We start from the raw sequence: 16,630 nt of genomic DNA on the forward strand, positions 1-16,630 counted from the left end.
CCGGGCGTGGACCCCTCCCCTCCCGCAGCCCCCCATCTTCTGCCCCTTGGCCAAGGGCTCTAACCAGCTCCTCCATACCAGCCCCTAGACCCTAGCCTCGAGGGCAGCCCACAGGGTAGTTGAGGCATCTCACAGAGGGAGGGACAGGAACTGGTCGAGCGAGGCGCTGCTGGGTCCTCTGCCAGGCCTGCCTTGCCGCCTGCCCTGCCGCCCGGGGCACCTGCCACCCGTGCTGCTGGCCGGGGACCTCAGGACCAGATGGGGCTTCCCAGACCTCGGCGGATGCGCCCCGCCCTTGACAGAGCCTCGAACTGGAGCAGAGCCGTGTCCCCGATGCTGCAGGGATGCTGCAGGATCCAGGTCAGTTCCCGCCATGCCTCGCGGCATCCGCGCCTTTACCCTCCAGGTGCTGCCTCCACCGGAGATTCAGTCTGATCGTCGTGACTCGATGAAAAAGTGCCAAGAATGACATTAGACTTTGTGTGTGTGTGTGTCCCCGATGGGTTTGCCGGTGAGGCCGAAAGTGGGAAAAATCAAATGAGCCTTACCAACAGCCCTGAGCTTTTGAGCATTCTGTAGATGGTACGTGTGCTCCGCACGCCCACCGCGTATACATCATAGAGCACGCGGAGGTTATGTCGTTGCAACACTTGGAGCTTGGCATTGTTACCGGTTCAGAAATGGCCTGGGGGAGGATAGGGAGGGGGTCCGTGGCTTTTCCAAAATTCCTTGGTGGGGCACGCAGGCAACAAGGCTCACTGAGTCCTGCTCCAGGGCGACCGCTGCTCCTCACCGGCAAGGTTCTCGGCCTTCGTGAGTGTTCTGGAAACTTCACACGTGCATTCTGTTGATGACGTGGGCACGGTGGGGGTGTTGTGAGTGTGGTGGGGGTATCGGGCCAGACGCCGGGCTGGGCTGTGGTTGTAACGGCTCTGGATTCATGTCCCACCTTGGCCTTCAGAAGTTTCCAGGTCCCCCCGGTGGGTCCTGGCTTCCTCCCCCTCAACCTCTGAACTTTCGGGGGGGGTGGGCGGTTTCCATGCCACGCATATCTGTCACTGCGGGCTCCCTCATCATGGCTCCTCACCACTGGCATTGTTTCACTGTCACCCGCGACTGCTGGGCCCGAGGCCCGGGCTCGCGTCACCTCCACCTGGCCTCTGTCATCCCGGGCACAGCCTCTCATCTCCATCACTGCGGACCTGGCCATCACCCACCCATCCTCCGCGTCACCTCCATCATCCACGCTTCGGGGCTCCCTCTGGCCGCCAGGGCCTTGTACATGGTAGGCTTTCATTCATTCGTTTGCACATTCGGTGAAGGTCTACTGTGTGCCAGGCCCTGTGCCAGGCATCAAGTAAATGGACATTGCCCTTGGGAGTGCACGCGTCCGGGACACGTACGAGAGCCGGCGGATGACAGAGAGCCTGGGCTCAGGCAGCCTGGGGACGCGGGGCAGAGAAGAGTGAACGTGACCTGGGGGGCTGGGTGGGGGGGGGGGAAGGGGATGGGGCAGAGGGTTCAGCCAAGGTCCTGCTGAGTGGGGTCTGGAAGGAGAGGGCACATGGCTCTCTTTCTTCCCTGCTGGTGGCTGACATCTCGGAAATGGCGCCGGGAACCCAGGAGCTCGCCACTTGTCCAAGGGGTCCCTGCTCCTAGGCCCCAGTAGGGCTCCTGCTCTCGACACCCCGTTTTCGGGGTCAGCACCCTGGCCATGCCCTTTGTTGGAGATCACTCAGTTCTACCTACAGCCATTGCTGGTCACTTCGGTCCCTTTCCAGAGGGGACAGTGGCCGCTTCCCTGAGTATCAGATGTCGGCACTCAGAGGGTTAAGAACCAGATTCTGGGCTCTTGCCACCAAAGTGGACATGAGAGAGGGGAGCAGGACCGTTGCTCCTCATGGCTAAGCCCTGGGGTGGTTTCAACGCAGGGTTTCGTGGCCGTGGAGGAGGGGTGGTTGTTGGGGCGGGGAGGGAGTGGGCTGCATGTGTGACTGGCGTTCATGTTTCTGGGGCGAAATCAGGAAATGGCGGACGAGCAGTGCCATGTTTTTGTAAAGCAAAATGTATTCCATTGGAAAAATCTGAGTTCTGCCCTCGGTGCATTGGGGATGTTACGATGTACTTGTGTTCTCCGAAACAGTGGTGGTCCGGGATGGAATTGTTTTGTCTCTCGGCTTTCACGCTTGTGCTTGGCCAAGTGTTGGTTGTCACATACCCACATTGGAAGTTTCTAGGTCTCGGAGAGCCAGAATCTTGGACCTTCGGGTGTCCATGAAGACCCTATGGATGTTTTGGGTGGAGGGAGCATGGGTTTGTGGGGGGGGGGATGGTGACTCAGCGGTCTTAAGGGTCCCCTTCAAAACCGTGGCCTGCCCCCCGTGGTGGAGGGTCTGGGGGTCTTTGGGTGCTACGGCAGGGGTGTCAACGTGGAATTCTACCTTCGGGAGAATGATCTTGTCTAACTTTTAGGATTGTTGGGTGGCCCCTTTCGGTTGGCTTCTGAATCCCAAGGAGTGTGGTGTGTGTGGACTGCCTGGGCCTACCTGGTGCCCTGGGCTCCCTCCCTCACCCCAGTCCGCCCATCCTTTTAGGGGTTCACCACTTTTAGGGGATGAACACCACTCCTGGTTCCTTCCCGAGCTGACGCGTCCTCACCTGTGTGTCCCTCTGAGCCCCTCCCCTCTCCTCGTCCCACTGAGCCTCTGATCCCTCCTGTGCCACATTGGGCCCCTCCTCACTCACCTGTCATGCTGAGCCCCTCCTCCCTCATGTGTCGCATTGAGTGAGTTCCTCCTCACCTGTCACGCTGAGCCCTTCCCCCCCCTCATGTGTCACACGGAGCCCCTCCCCCTCCCCATCACACGGAGCTCCTCCCTGCTCATGTGTTATGCTGAGACCTTCGCCACTCATGTGTCATGCTGAGCCCCACCTCACATGTCACGCTGAGCCCCTCCTTCACCCGTCACTTTGAGCCACTTCTCACTCAACCTGTCACACTGAGCTCCTCCCCCATCGTGTGTCAGATTGAGTTGCTCCTTCCTCCTGTGTGACACTGAGCCTCTGATCCCTCATGTGCCACATTGAGTCATGTCTCACTCTGATGTCACATTGGGCCCTCTCAATCACCTGTCACACTAAGCTCCTCCTCCCACATGTGTCACACTGAGCTCCTCACCCCTCATGTGTCACACTGAGCCCCACCTCACTCATGTGTCATGCTGAGCTCCTCCTCTGTCATGTGTCACACGGAGCCCCTCCTCCCACATGTGTCACGCTGACGCCCTCCTCCCTCATGTGTCACCCTGAGCCCCACCTCACTCGTGTCACGTTGGGCCCTTCCTCACATACCTGTCACACTGGCCCCTCCTCCCACACATGTCACGCAGAGCTCCTCCTCCCTTGTGTCACGCTGAACCCTTCCTCTCTCTCACGTGTAACGCTGAGCCTCTCGTCACTCACCTGTTACACTGAGCTCCTCCTTTGTCATGCATCACACTGAGCCCCTTCTCCCTCGTGGACCATTCTGACACCCTCCTCCCTCATGGGTGACGCCGAGCCCCTTCTCACTCACATGTCACACTGAGCCTCTCCTCCCACATGTGTCACAGTGAGCATCATGTATCATCCTGAGTTTCTCTTCCCTCACAGGTCACACTTAGCCCCACCTCAGTCATGTGTCACATTGGGCCCCTCCCCCCTCACCTGTCACAGTGAGTTCCTCCTCCCTTGGGTCACCTTGAGACCTCCTCTTTCATATGTCACTGATTCACTCCTCACTCACCTGTCACACCTGACACACTCATGTGTCACATTTGGCTCCTCCTCTGTCATATGTCACCTGGACCCCCTCCTTCCTCATGTGTCCTGCTAACACCCTCCTCCCTCACATGTCACGCTGAGCCCCACCTTACTCACCTGTCACACTGGGCTCCTCATCCCACATGTGTCACACGGAGTCCCTCCTGCCTCACATGTCACACTTAGCCCCATCTCACTCACATGTCACATTGGGTCCCTCCTCCCTCACCTGTCACAGTGAGTTCCGCCTCCCTGTGTCACTCTGAGCCCCTCCTCCCTCTTGTGTCACACTGACTCACTCCTCACTCACCTGTGACAGAGCTCCTCCCCTCTCATGTGTCACATTTGGCTCCTCTGTCGTAAGTCATGTGGACCCCCTTCTTCCTCACGTGTCCCACTAACCCTCCTCCCTCATGTGTCACGCTGAGCCCCACCTCACTCACCTGTCACGCTGGGCTTCTCCCACACATGTCACACTGAGTTCCTCCTCATCACATGTCACATTGAGTTTCTTTTCCCTCATGTGTCACTCTGATGCCCTCCTCCCTCATGTGTGATGTAAGCCCCTCCTCACTCGCCTGTCACAGATTCCATCCCACATGTGTGACACTTCACCACTCTGCCCTCATGTGTCACGCTAAGTCACTCGTCCCTCACGTATCACACTGACCTCCTCCTCTGTCATGTGCCACACAGAGCCCCTCCTCCCTCATGTGTCACACTGACACCTTCCTCATGTGTCACCTTGAGCTCCTCGTCTGCCATATGTCACACTAAGTCCTTCCTCCCTCATGTGTCATGCTGACACCCTTCTCATATGTCATGTTGAACCCCACCTCACTCACGTGTCATATTGGGCCCCTCATCCCTCATGTGTCACAGTGAGTTCTTCCCCCCTTGTGTCACGCTGAGCTCCTCCCCCCTCATGTGTCACACTGAGCTCCTCTTCTGTCACGTGTCACACCAAGCCCCTCTTCCCTCCTGTGTCACACTGAACCCCTCCTCACTCACTGTCACACTGACTCTGCTCACTCTCCCGTCTCACTAGGATCTCCCCCCTCATGTTTCACTCGGAGCCCTTCCTCTGTTGTCGCGTGTCACACAGAGCCCCTCCTCTCTCTCGTATGACACTGAGCTCCCACCTCATGTGTCATGTTGAGCCACTCTTCACTCACATGTCACACTGACACTCTCCTCCCACATGTGTCACACTGAGCCCCTCCTCCCTCACGTGTCACACTGAGTTCCTCCTTGTGTGTCATACTGAGTTCCTACTTCTTCATGTGTCACACCGAACCTTTCCTCTCTCTTGTGTTACACAGAGCCCCTCCTCCCTCACATGTCTTAGTGAGACATGTCTCAGTCATCTGTGACGTAAAATCCTTCTCTTTCACGTGTCACACTGAGCCCCTGGTCCTTCACATGTCACACTGACTCACTCCTTACTCACCTGTCACACTGAGCTCCTCTTCTTTCCTGTGTCACACTGAGCCTCTACCTCATGTGTCATATTGAGCTACTCCTCATGTCACACGGACGCTCTCCTCCCACATGGGTCACACTGAGTCCCTCTTCCCTATGTGTCACAGTGAGCCCCTCCTCATTCACCTGTGGCAGATTCCCTCCTCCCACTGTGTGACACTTAGCCCCTCCTCCCTCACATGTCACATTGACCCTCCCACATGTCACACTGAGCCCCACCTCCTTCACATGTCATGGTGACACCCTCCTCCCTCAGGTATGGTGCTGAGCCTCTCCTCCCTCACATGTCACCGGAGCCACTTCTCACTCACCTGTTACACGGAAGCCCTCCCTGTTCATGGGCACACTGAGCTCCTCTCCTCTCATGTGTCACATTGAGACACATCTCACGTCACACTAAGCCCCTCTCCCTTATGTGTCACGTGGAGTCCTTCCTTGCTCATGTGTCTTATTGAGTCCCTCTTCACATGTCCCATTGAACCTGCCCCCTCGTGTGTCACACAGAGCCTTTTCTCACTCATGTGTCACATTGGGACATATCTCACTCCCTTGTCACACAAAACCCTTCATATGTCACATGGAACCCTCCATCCCTTATGTGCCACACTGGGACACTCCTTCCACATGTGTCACATGGAGCCCCTCCTCCCTCACATGTCATGCTGAGCCCCTACCTCATGTGTCACATTGAGCCATTCCTCACCAGTCACACTGCTCTCGCATGTGTCCCAGAGTCTCTCCTCCCTTATGTGTCATAATGAGTCCCTCCTCGCTCACCTGTCACAGATTCCCTCCTCTCACATATGTGACACTTAGCCCCTCTGCCCTCATGTGTCGCACTGAGCCCCTCCTCCCTCAGGGCCACACTGAGTTCCTCCTCCCTCATGTGTCACACTGAACCTCTCCTCTGTCCTGTGTCACATGTAGTCCTTCCTAACTCACCTGTCACACTGAGCCCCTCCTCACTCACATGTCACACTGAGCCCACCCCCCTCATGTGTCACCCAGAGCCCCTCCCCCATCATGTGTCCCATTGAGACACCTCTCGCTCACCTGTCACCCAGAGGCCCTCCTCCCTCGAGTGTCAGGCTGAGTTCTCCTCCCTCACGTGTCCCATGGAGCCCCTCCTCCCTCACCTGTCACACTGAGTCCCCTCCCAATGTGTCACACCGAGTCGCTCCTCCCTCAGGTGCACTCTGAGCCCTTCCCTACCTCCTTGCCCTTCCCCCTCGGCCCTGGCCTGTTGTCTTTGCCTCCCCTGCTGACTCAGGTTCCATGCAGGACAGCGGGTGACCCGCACCAAGCCCCTGTGCTCCTGGAGTCACTCACCCATCAGCCAGAGCGCAGCCAGCCGAGGGAGACCCATGGCGTGGTGGGGCGGACAGAGGCCCTGGCCACAGCAGGAAGCCACCGGGGCAGGTCATGAGAGGCCATGGCTCTCCCCCACCCCCTCCTCTCCGCGCCCCTCCTCCTGCCTTTTCACCCCCCTCCCCAGTCCTTCACGGCGTTCGGAGGGCTAGCTGGGTTCTGGCAGGCCTGCCTGATGAGCCGGGCCGCGGCAGGTGTCCGGCGCGTCCTGTGCCTCTGTTGGTGGAAGGCACCGGAGCCGGACAAGACACGCGCAAGACCGAAGCCCCCTCTTGGCAGGACTCGGTCTCGGCCTCTCAGGGATGCTCCAAGAAGCGGGCAGTGTGCCACCGGGGGTAGGCAGGTAGTTCTCCAGCGCCCCTGCACCCCAGCTTTCTGAGGCCCGGAATCTGCATGTTCGACCAGCTGTCTCGGTGACTCTGGTGGGTGGCCTGAGGCCTCACTGTGAGGAATGGCCTTTTGGAAGTGGTCAGCGCCCGGTGCTCCTCCTCGTCCCTGCTCTTGACTGCTCTGATCAGAGGGTCCCCGGCCCGAGCTCTGCCATCTCCCTGGGGCCTCTCTCTTCCAGGGCTGGTTTTTGCTGCCTTTGGGCCGCGCTAAACTCCCCCTGGCCTGGCTTCCGGCCGCCCGGGGGTCCGTGAGAAATCCTACGGGGAAGGTGTTTCTGAAATGTATCCTCTGTTCTGGAAGAAGACCCAGGACAGGGGTCAGGACGAGGGTCCCTGTTTGGGTCCGAGATCCCCCCGGTGGGGCTGTCCACCGGCCCAGCCTCAGGGCCCGTGGGGTGTGGAGGGCGGGACCGGGCTGTCTTTCTCTTCTTACTGTGGGAGCAGCGTGGGGGCTGCTGGCTGAGCTCCTGTCACCCGCATCCGAGGCCCCGCATCCGACCTGTGGCCGCCCGCAGGAGGGGCGCGTGCATCTGGCCCCGAGTGGTGAGTCCGTGTGCGCGGTTGCGTGTTTGGGAAACGGGCCCGGCACGAGCCAGGCCTGATGGCTGGAGCGCTTGGGTGTGGGGGTGGTGGGCAGGGAAGGGAGGGGGCAAGAGGGGTTGATTGCCTTCCGTGGGGTGGACCCCGGGGCTACTCCGGTCCTGGTGCTGCCGGAGCTCGCTGGGTGATCCGGGCTGGTGGGATTTGGGCACATTTAGGCAGGACATGGCGCAGGCCTGGTGCCCAAGTACTGGGGACCCGTTGTCCACAGCTACTCTGATGCCTGTCATTTCCCTTGTCTGCAGGGTCTGCGACGTCATAACCCACCCACCCCAGTTGTCACCTAATGCTAACTTTCTTTTCCTTTTTGTTTTTCTGTTTTCTGGTTTTTGTTTTTTTCCCCAGGAGGAAAACGGTTTGTATTCTGTGTTGTTGTTGTTTTTTTAAAACTCTTTCTAGGGAGGCGGGGACCTCAAAAACTCCCAAAAGTTTTGCTCTGTCAGTAGCTCTCTGAGGCCCTGGGAGCTGCCCCTCTTGTCTGTAAGTGGGCATAAAGTCTCATCGTTTGGGATTGCAGCTGGGGACACAGTGAGGCAGGGACACTGCTGTCGGCTGGCGCGGGAGGCGGAGGCCTCTCCTGCTAGTCCCTGTGCGTGTGCGTGCATACATGTACCCTGGTGGGCATCTGCCCCTCCTCTGTACAGGAGGGCTGATGGGTGACAAGCTCTCTGTTTGGCCCCCCATGTTCTCGGCAGGACTTGAGTCTTAGGCCCATGAAGGGTCATCCCTCCACACCCCAGGCCCCCAGAGCAGCCCCTACCCAGCAGGCATGCAGTTTGCCTGCAGGGTTCCAGCCTCTGGGACCCCCTAGGGGTGGCCTGAGTTGGGGGGCCAGTGCTGGGGGTGACTCCCCACAGTGACCCCAGGCTGTGTCCCATGGCTGTTCACCACCGGGTAATTTGAGAGCCCCTAGAAGTGCCATCTGGGCCCTTGGATGTGGCCCCTCAAACTCCTTTGTCTTCCCCTGTTCCCCATTCGATGATAGGCAACGGGCCTGAGATGAGCAGCCATTAGCCAGGGCCACCTACAAGTCAGGGTCAGGGCCACTAAGGGAGACTGGGGTCCGGGAGCTGAGCCTTTGATCTTGACCCTTAGGACCCACTTGTGGCCTCCAGGAGCTCCGGTAAGGGGCGGGTGCTAGGCGGGCAGGCGGATGTGGTGGCCTGGCTCTTAGAGCTGCCAGGCTGTCAGCCCTCAGTGGGCCTGGTTCTGGCACCATGGTAGACACGCATGGTGGGTGTGGCAAGGGTGGAGTGGCCCCTGGTGACAGAGCAGAGGCCACTGGGGAGGGTCCCCAGTCCTGGCTCTGTTCCTGATGCTTCTACAGCCACCAGCAGGTTCCCTGGGGTGAAGGGTTGGGGGACCAGAACCCTGAGTGCCGCTGTGCTGACCACTTTCTTTGTGAGTCCTGTGGGGTCCAGTGGCAGATGAGGAAACTGAAGCCAGCCAGCAGGGGCCCGGGTGGGGGTGGGTCTGAGCCCCCCTGGCTTTGCACTTGGGGATCCTGACCATGGTCTCTTGGTGCTGCTATCAGGGGTAGAGGCCTCAGTTAGATGGAGGGGGGAGTTGTTGTCCCCCAGGGACCAGTGAGGGCACAACACATGAGCCTGCTGTGCGGCTACAGAGCCTGTAGAACTCTGAGGACCGGTGGGGGCCATGGTTTTCCGTAGGATGGTGTGAGGAGGGGAGGGCCAGTAAGGGAGCTGGGTGGGGTGTCAGGCTCCTGCAGAGCCCCTGACCTTTGAACCTGAGATCTGCTTGGTGATCTCATGGTGCCACGGTCGGGGGCAGAGTGAGGGGCAGAGTCAGGGCTGAGTGGGGGTCAGAGTGAGGGGCAGAGTCAGGGCTGAGTGGGGGTCAGAGTGAGGGGCAGAGTCAGGGCTGAGTGGGGGTCAGAGTGAGGGGCAGAGTCAGGGCTGAGTGGGGGTCAGAGTGAGGGGCAGAGTCAGGGCTGAGTGGGGGTCAGAGTGGGGAGCAGAGACGGGGGGCAGAGTCAAGGGCAGACCTGGTCGGAGGGGGGTGTGGGGTGTTGTGTGAGGGCCCAGACTCCCGCCCCTAGGTGAGGGTCCTGGTCGTGCAGGGAGTGGTCCGGGTCCTTCCACCATGCCCCAGGTTCCCAGTGTGGAGGGTGGGGGGCTGCTGCTGGATTGGTGACGCTGAGGCCAGGCAGGGGGCCCTCAGGCTGAAGGTGCTGGACCATGGGTTGATGGGCCCTGAGTGCATGCGTGTCACCCTCCCTCTGCCTGCATCCCCCCAGGGAGCCCCCTCCCCTCTCCAGGGCAGTACGCCCCCTTCTCAGCAGCCATTTTGCCATTTTCAGGGCAGTGTGACCTTGGCCTCCCCTGGGGATTGTTTGAAGCTGGGGCTCCTGTTCCCAGACCCTCCACGTTAGGGGGCAGAGAACAGCTTGCCCAGCCAGCAAGTCCTGAGTGGGAGTGAGGCCCAGGCCAGAGGTGAGACTTGACCCTCGGGAGGAGGCAGCTCCCAGTGTCCTCCTGCCCCGCCCATCGCAGCTGGTGTTGGAGGGCGAGCCCGGCCCCCTCCACTTGCCTCCATGCTGCCCTCCTGCTCTCCACCATCTACCTTCCGAACAAACCACAGAGTCACATCATCTTTTCTTTTGCTTTATTTTGGGGGTGGGGAAGGCAAGGGGGGGGAAAGCAGGGGGGGGTCTTCTCCCCGTGGCAGAGAGCGGTGGTCTGGTAGGAAGTGGCTCAGCACAGTCCGGTGGGTGTCTGGGGCCTTCCTCAGTCTCTCTTGGAACCCTCTCCCCTGTCGTGGACCTCCGGGTCCCTGTGCTGTCAGTGTTGGGAGGGGAGAGGGAGCCCTGCCAAGTGAGGCTGCCCCGCTCAGTGTCCAGGGGAGTCATGGGGACTCTGGAGAACGCGAATCCGGTGAGTACTGGTACGTCGGACGCTCTGTGGAGAGGCGCTGTCCAGGTAAGGGCAGAGCTCAGGGCCAGGCAGAGTCGGGGTCGAGGGAGCCGAACCAGAGGGTGGGGGTGGGCTTGCTTGGCAGGGGGTGGGTGCGGGCGGTGCCACAACGCTCCACGAGGTGTGAGCGGGGTGGGGGGCGGGGGCGGGGGGGCGGGAGCCCAGGGGGAGCAGGAGCACCGGTGGTGGAGGTAGAAGTCAGTGGAGCACCCGAGGTCAGTGTCCCAGGATGGCACGTGGTGGCCACTCGTCACTCCGGGCGGGCGGGGAGGGGGGTCCGCGGCACCTGCTTGCTTGGCTGCGTCTGCTCTGCCTGATCCTTCACCTGGCCTTGGGGCATGGGGTCATCCGCTGCTCACCACTGCGCTCTCCCTCACGGATCGCACTCCCAGCTGCAAGCCTGGGACCTGGGCAGTTAAGACGGGACTGTGGTTGTGTAGCCCTGAGCTGGCTCTGGGTCTCTGATGGTTGGATAGTCCGTTGTTAGCACAGATGATGTTGCTGGTTGATGAGTTGAAGAAATTTTTGCCCTTCACAAGTGGGTTCCCCTTGGGTCGGGAGTGGCAGGAAGGAGGCGGGAGGTCTGAGCGAAGCGGGCCGAGGCCGAGGCACGGGGAGGCGGGAAGGAGAGGCCGAGGTCGGTCGTGGGGGGCAGAGGAGAGCCCCAGAGGCGCCTCACTGGGGGCTCGCCTCGTCCTTGCCGCCGCGGGGCAGCTCTCGCAGCCTGGCTTCGGCCTCCGGGCCGGGGGCTGGGGGCGCGCCGGCGTAGATGGCGGTCAGAAAGCCGACCAGGGCCCTGGCCGCCAGCTCCTGGGAGATGGGGTCGGCCAGGCCGGCGGTGCCGCGGCCGCGGGGTGGGTGTCGGCTCAGGAAGGCCAGGACATCGGAGGGCTCGGGGAGGCCCAGGCGGGGCAGCAGGGCCGCCCTCACGTCGCTGTCCCGCTCGTCCTGCGAGGTGTCTTGCAGGCCGTCGTGCAGGCCGCGCTGACGGCAACGTTGCAGGTCGCCTTGCAGGGCTCCTCGCAAGACGACATCGTCATCCGCCGCGACGTGCAGCTCCCGGGGGCGGGCTCCCCGCGGGGGGGCGCGGGCCGCGTCCAGGTGGCCCACGTGGACGCCGAAGAAGTCGCACAGCAGCAGCCAGAAGCCGGGGCTCATTTGCAGGCCCCGGCGGCTCAGGGGCAGCAGCGCGCCTTGCTGCGCGCAGCCGGGGTGCGGGAGCAGCGCGGCCAGCTCGTGCGCCGGGACGGCGCTGGGGCCCGCGGGCGGGGGCGCCGGGGCGAGGAGCTGCGCCAGGGTGGCGGCCAGGCCGCTGCCGGGGGCGAGGAGCGCGGACGCCTGGCCGAGGCGCAGCCAGCGTCGGGGTGGGGCGCGGGCACGCGCGGGCGGCGCCAGACGCCGCTTGAGCTTGAGCAGCACGAGGAGCGCGGCCACGGCCAGGGTGTCCTTCCAGAACAGGAGGCCGCGGAAGAAGTGCAGGACCACCGCTCGGATCTGGGCCACGCTGACGTGGGCCAGGACGCTGTGCAGGATTTGGTCGATGGGGATCCGAGCCAGGAACTCCTGCTGGAGGTTCCGCCTGCTCGGGGGACCCTGGGCGGGGGTGTCCTCCGCCTCCTCGTCCTCTGTGGAATCCAGGGACCGAGCCCCCGGGGACCCTCCCGGGCTGAATGGTGACCTGGTGCGGGCCCCGCGGCCCAGGTTTCTCGGGGGCGGCAGGCGGCGGCCGCCGTCCTGGGCCGGCCGCTCCATGACGTCGAAGTTGAAGTGGGAGAAGAAGAAGACCCAATGCCCGGGGAGAAGTACGGTGAGCCTGTCATTATTCAGAGAGGCTAGATCCTCTGTGTTGAGAAGGATCATGATGGGCTCCTCGGTGTTCTCCAGGTAGCGGCACCACACCATGAAGGCAGCCCTTATTGGAAGAATCTTCATCTCCAGTTGAGAGTAGTCGGTTTCGATAGGCGAGATACTGCGGGAGTAGAAGGCGCAGGACACCCTCCTGCCGGTCTGGTCGTCTCTCTGGCTCAGGGACGCGTGCAGAGCCGTCTTGGTGACACCCGTCTCCAAGTAGAAGGGGTTCTGCGGCTTGGGGTGGTGCAGGAGGGGCGCCCTGCGGACAGCCCGCTTCAGGCAGTTGAAGGCCCCCTGCTCGTCGTCCCCCCAGGAGAAGGCGTCCTCCGTGAGCAGCAGGCGCGCCAGGGGCTCTATGATGATGTGGAAGCGCTCCACGAAGTGCTGGTAGGGCAGGATGAACTCAATCAGGTGTCGCAGGGACTTCTTGGAGCCCGGGGTGGGGTAGCCCGTCACGGTGTTCACGATGCTTTTGTTGAGCCTCACCCCTTTGGGGGTTATGACGAATCCCAGGAACTCGACGGTGTGCCGGTGGAACTGGCTCCGGTCCAGCGAGCAGTAGACGTGGTGGTGTCGGAAGCGGACCAGGACTTGGCGCACATGTTGGAAGTGCTCCTCCTGGCTCATGGAGTAGACCAGGACGTCCCGGCCGTAGGAGAGCACAAAGTAGCCGAGCATGTCCTTTAGGATAAAGTGGAGCACGTTCTGAGGGATGGTCGGGTCTGAGGATAGCGGGAAGGGCCGGTAGCTCTTCATCTCTTGGGGCTCAAACCCGAATGCTGCTTTCCATACATCCTCTGCTTGGTTTATGTTCATGCCCTCCTCCACGACGGTCCCCCGCAGCTCCAGCTTTGTGAACCACGTAGCTCCGTGTAACTGGTCGAATAGTTCTGGGATCACCTGTACGTAGTCTTGTCTGTTAGTCAGCATGCTGTCTGGGTTCCAGCTTTCGTCCCGCGGCCTGGCGCTGTTTTGCATCCCGGCACCCACAGGTTCCCACGGCGCGATGGAGGGACACTCGTAGAAGGTCTCGCTGTGATCACTGTCTCCAGCCTGCTGAAGCTCAGAGGGCTCTGATTCAGAAAGATCATCGGATCCGTCTGAGCTTGGCTGGTCGGAAGTCTCATCATCTGCTTCCTTCGGGTTAAACACGTCGGCCAGGTCGGAGTACAGGGGCGGCAGTCCGGGCAGCAGGCTGATGGCATGTCTTTCTAGCGCGATGCATGGTGGGGGCGGGCGGAAGCACTTCTGCAGGCAGTAGGGAGAGTGGAAGGTACAGCGGCCTTGGATCCAGTCGACCTCGGGGGTGTGGAGCCGGAGCCAGTCGATGCCTAGGATGACGGAGAAGTTGGGGGACGGGACGATGTCGAATTCAATGGACTCCTGGTGGTTCTGATGGATGCACACCAGGGGCTCGGTGTAGAGCCAGACAGGTTCGTCGCCGATCAGCGAGCCGTCCACGCCTTGGACCATCTTCGGGTGGGGCTTCTCGTAGAGCTCCACGTAGTGCTCCTGGGCAAACTTCTCATCCATGAAGCTGCCGCCCGCCCCTGAGTCCACCAGGGCCTGGACCGCGACGCTGTGGTAGGGGTTCACCCTGACCAGGAGCAGCAGGAAGAGGTGGTCGCGGTTGACGGTGGGCCGGGCTTGGCACGGCATCCAGTTGCTGACCATCCATCTCTCCGGGGCAGGTGAGTCGATCCAGGTCAGGTTCCGTGGGCGGGCCTCCGGGGGCAGCCTGAGCATGGCCCTTCTCTCCGCCAGCTTCTCCTCTATCTGCAGGACGAGCACGATCAGGCTGTCCAGCGAGTCGGGCTGTGGGACCCGGAACAGGTAGTGCCTGATCTCCTCGTTGAGGCCCTGGCACAGGTGAGCCTGCAGGACCTCGTCCGACCAGCCCAAGGTGGGTACCAGGCCCCGGAACTCATTGATGTACTCGATGGCGGGGCGGCTCCCCTGCCTGATGTTGAACATGGCGTCTTCGGCCACACGCAGCGCCTGTCGGTACTCGAACATACCTGACATGGCCTCCAGGAAGGCCGGGAAGTCGTCAATCAGGGGGCTGTCTTCCTCCACCAGGGCTTTGGCCCATTCTAAGGCCATGCCCGAGAGGTGGCACATGACGTACCCCACTCGCAGGCGGTCGTTGTAGAACATGCGTGGGTAGCTTTGCAGGATCAGCTGGCAGAGCACGATGAACTCGTGGTATTCTCTGCGGTCGCCGGAGAATTTGGATGGGACGGGGAGTCGGCCCGCACTGATCCCCTCCATCAAGATCTCTTCTGCTACCCTTTGTTGCTCTCTGAGGTCTTGCATGCGGAGGTACAGAGAGATGATGGATCTCACCGTGGCCATGATCTCCGAAGTCTCGGAATCCTCTTCGGGGCTCTCCTCCTCTTCCACGTTGGCCAGGTCAGTGTCATTGACTTCTTGGTCTTGGGCTCCCCAGGGGTTGACTGATGCTTCTTCCATTCCGCCAGGTGCCTCACCGGTCGGATCCCCCACTTCCTGACGTGCAGCGTTGCGTGACTCCTCCAGGTCTTGGAGTAGGTCATTGGGTGGATCCTTTATTTCCCTATGTGGGCCACTGGATGGCTCCTCCATGTCTTGGCGGAGATCAATGGGCAGCTCTTTCCTTTCCTGGGCGGGGCCGCTGGCCGCCCCCGCTGCCTCCTGCGCGCCGCTGCCTGGCGTTCCCACGGTGGTGTTGGATGAGCCCTCGGAGGACTCCATTTGTTTTGATGATGGATTCTTACGCTCCATCATCGTCTCAAATGAGTCTTCAGAGGGTTCTATCATTTCGTCGGATGGAAAGGAGTGTTCTCTGAAGACTGGTAAGGTCGTGACGCGTCCGGTCAGCTACTAGGACCGCAGAGATCAGAACCTGGGGGTGGGGAGGACAGGTGGGGAGGAAAGGCAGCTGTTTAGGGAGTCACGAGGTCAAGGTTTAGTTTCTCTGGGACAAATCTGATGCCCGGCTCATCAGAACTGAGAGGAACTGGGGAGAGCTTCCCTTGCCCCGCTTAGAACATCACTCTATCTCTGACCTTTTTCCTGTTCTCCCAGGCTCACTTGGCCCGTCCGGCTTGCCTGCTTCCCCCATGGCTGTGAGAAATTCACAGCCCATAAATTCTGTGCAGCCACAGGCCCAGTGCAGCCGCTGTGGCAGACCGGCAGCTGGCAGGAGGCGCTGGCCAGTTCTTCTCCCCCTGGCACCCGTGCCTGGTCAGCGGGTCACCCCAAAGTCACAGAGGTCATATGCCAGTGCCATCCAGAGTTGTCCCTGGTGGGCAGGGTGCCCTGGAGCCAGCCTGGCCCCCCCGTTGTGAAGTGGGAATCTCTAGCAGATGCCTACTGTTTAACAAGGTCAGGGGAAGAGGAGAAAATGGGCAGTTGGCCACCATCCCGTTGGTTGCATCAGCAGCCTAAAATAGCTCTCACTTCCTACCCTAGATTCGCAATAGAAATTGGGCCAGTGCGGCAGGAGGAGGGCGGATATAGAGGTCTGGCTTTTCTTTTTTCCATAAATGTTGATAAAGTCCCTACTGTGTGTCAGAGACTTGCACACCATGGCTTACTTGGTCTTCACTTGGAAAGTTTGCCGATTTCTCTTACTCATTTGTCAATTTCCAATCTCCCCAGCTCTGAGCCCTGGGGGATGTGCAGATCCTCTCCGCACCCCTCCTAAGATCGCCACTTTCCCAGGATCACCCGCTTCATGGGGGTTCAGGCATCAATTCCGCATGTACAAGCAATCATATTTACCTGCCCCTTCAGTCTTCCCGGGGCGGGGTGGTGGTGGTGGCTGGCATAAACCCCCCTCTGGGTGGTGGCATAAACCCCCCTCTGTTACTGGCTGGTTTCTCCCCGACCTAGGGGTATCTCTAGGAGAGCTGGGTAGTGTCTTGGGGTTGGGAGGGGAGGGCACGAGGTATCGTTGACTTCTGATGGCCTTGGAATAGGGTTTTCACAGTAGGGTCACGGGTGGCTTGAGTGGGCTGGGGCTGAATTTAAGAGCTGCCTGGGTGGGGTTATTTTGCACAGGTCGTCTGTGCTGGGAGAGCAAGCTGAGTTCTGGTTATCCAAAACAGTCACTCTGTGGTCATCCCTCTTTCTACACTTAACACCTTTTGTTACGTCTGAGTACTCCTCCTAGCCACCAAGCCCATCTCTTGAAAAGAAGGCATTCCCTCATTGGCTGAAACC

General features: G+C 60.7%; 1 protein-coding gene across 1 annotated transcript; it reads right to left on the reverse strand.

The window, feature by feature from the left end:
• Window positions 1–10,731: 10,731 nt before the first annotated feature.
• On the reverse strand, window positions 10,732–16,016 carry RTL1 (retrotransposon Gag like 1). Its single transcript, XM_045073750.1, has one exon. The coding sequence runs from the start codon at window positions 15,221–15,223 to the stop codon at window positions 11,249–11,251; it is 3,975 nt and encodes a 1,324-aa protein (XP_044929685.1). The 5' UTR covers window positions 15,224–16,016; the 3' UTR covers window positions 10,732–11,248.
• Between the last annotated feature and the right edge of the window lie 614 nt (window positions 16,017–16,630).

Source organism: Mustela putorius, unplaced genomic scaffold (assembly GCF_011764305.1).
Source record: "Mustela putorius furo isolate JIRA1106 unplaced genomic scaffold, ASM1176430v1.1 tig00000129_pilon_pilon_pilon, whole genome shotgun sequence".
In the NCBI taxonomy this organism is placed as follows: Eukaryota; Metazoa; Chordata; class Mammalia; order Carnivora; family Mustelidae; genus Mustela; species Mustela putorius.

Excerpts from the sequence above, each read along its gene's own strand:
- RTL1 (XM_045073750.1), bottom strand. The coding sequence starts at position 15,223 with ATGATAGAACCCTCTGAAGACTCATTTGAGACGATGATGGAGCGTAAG.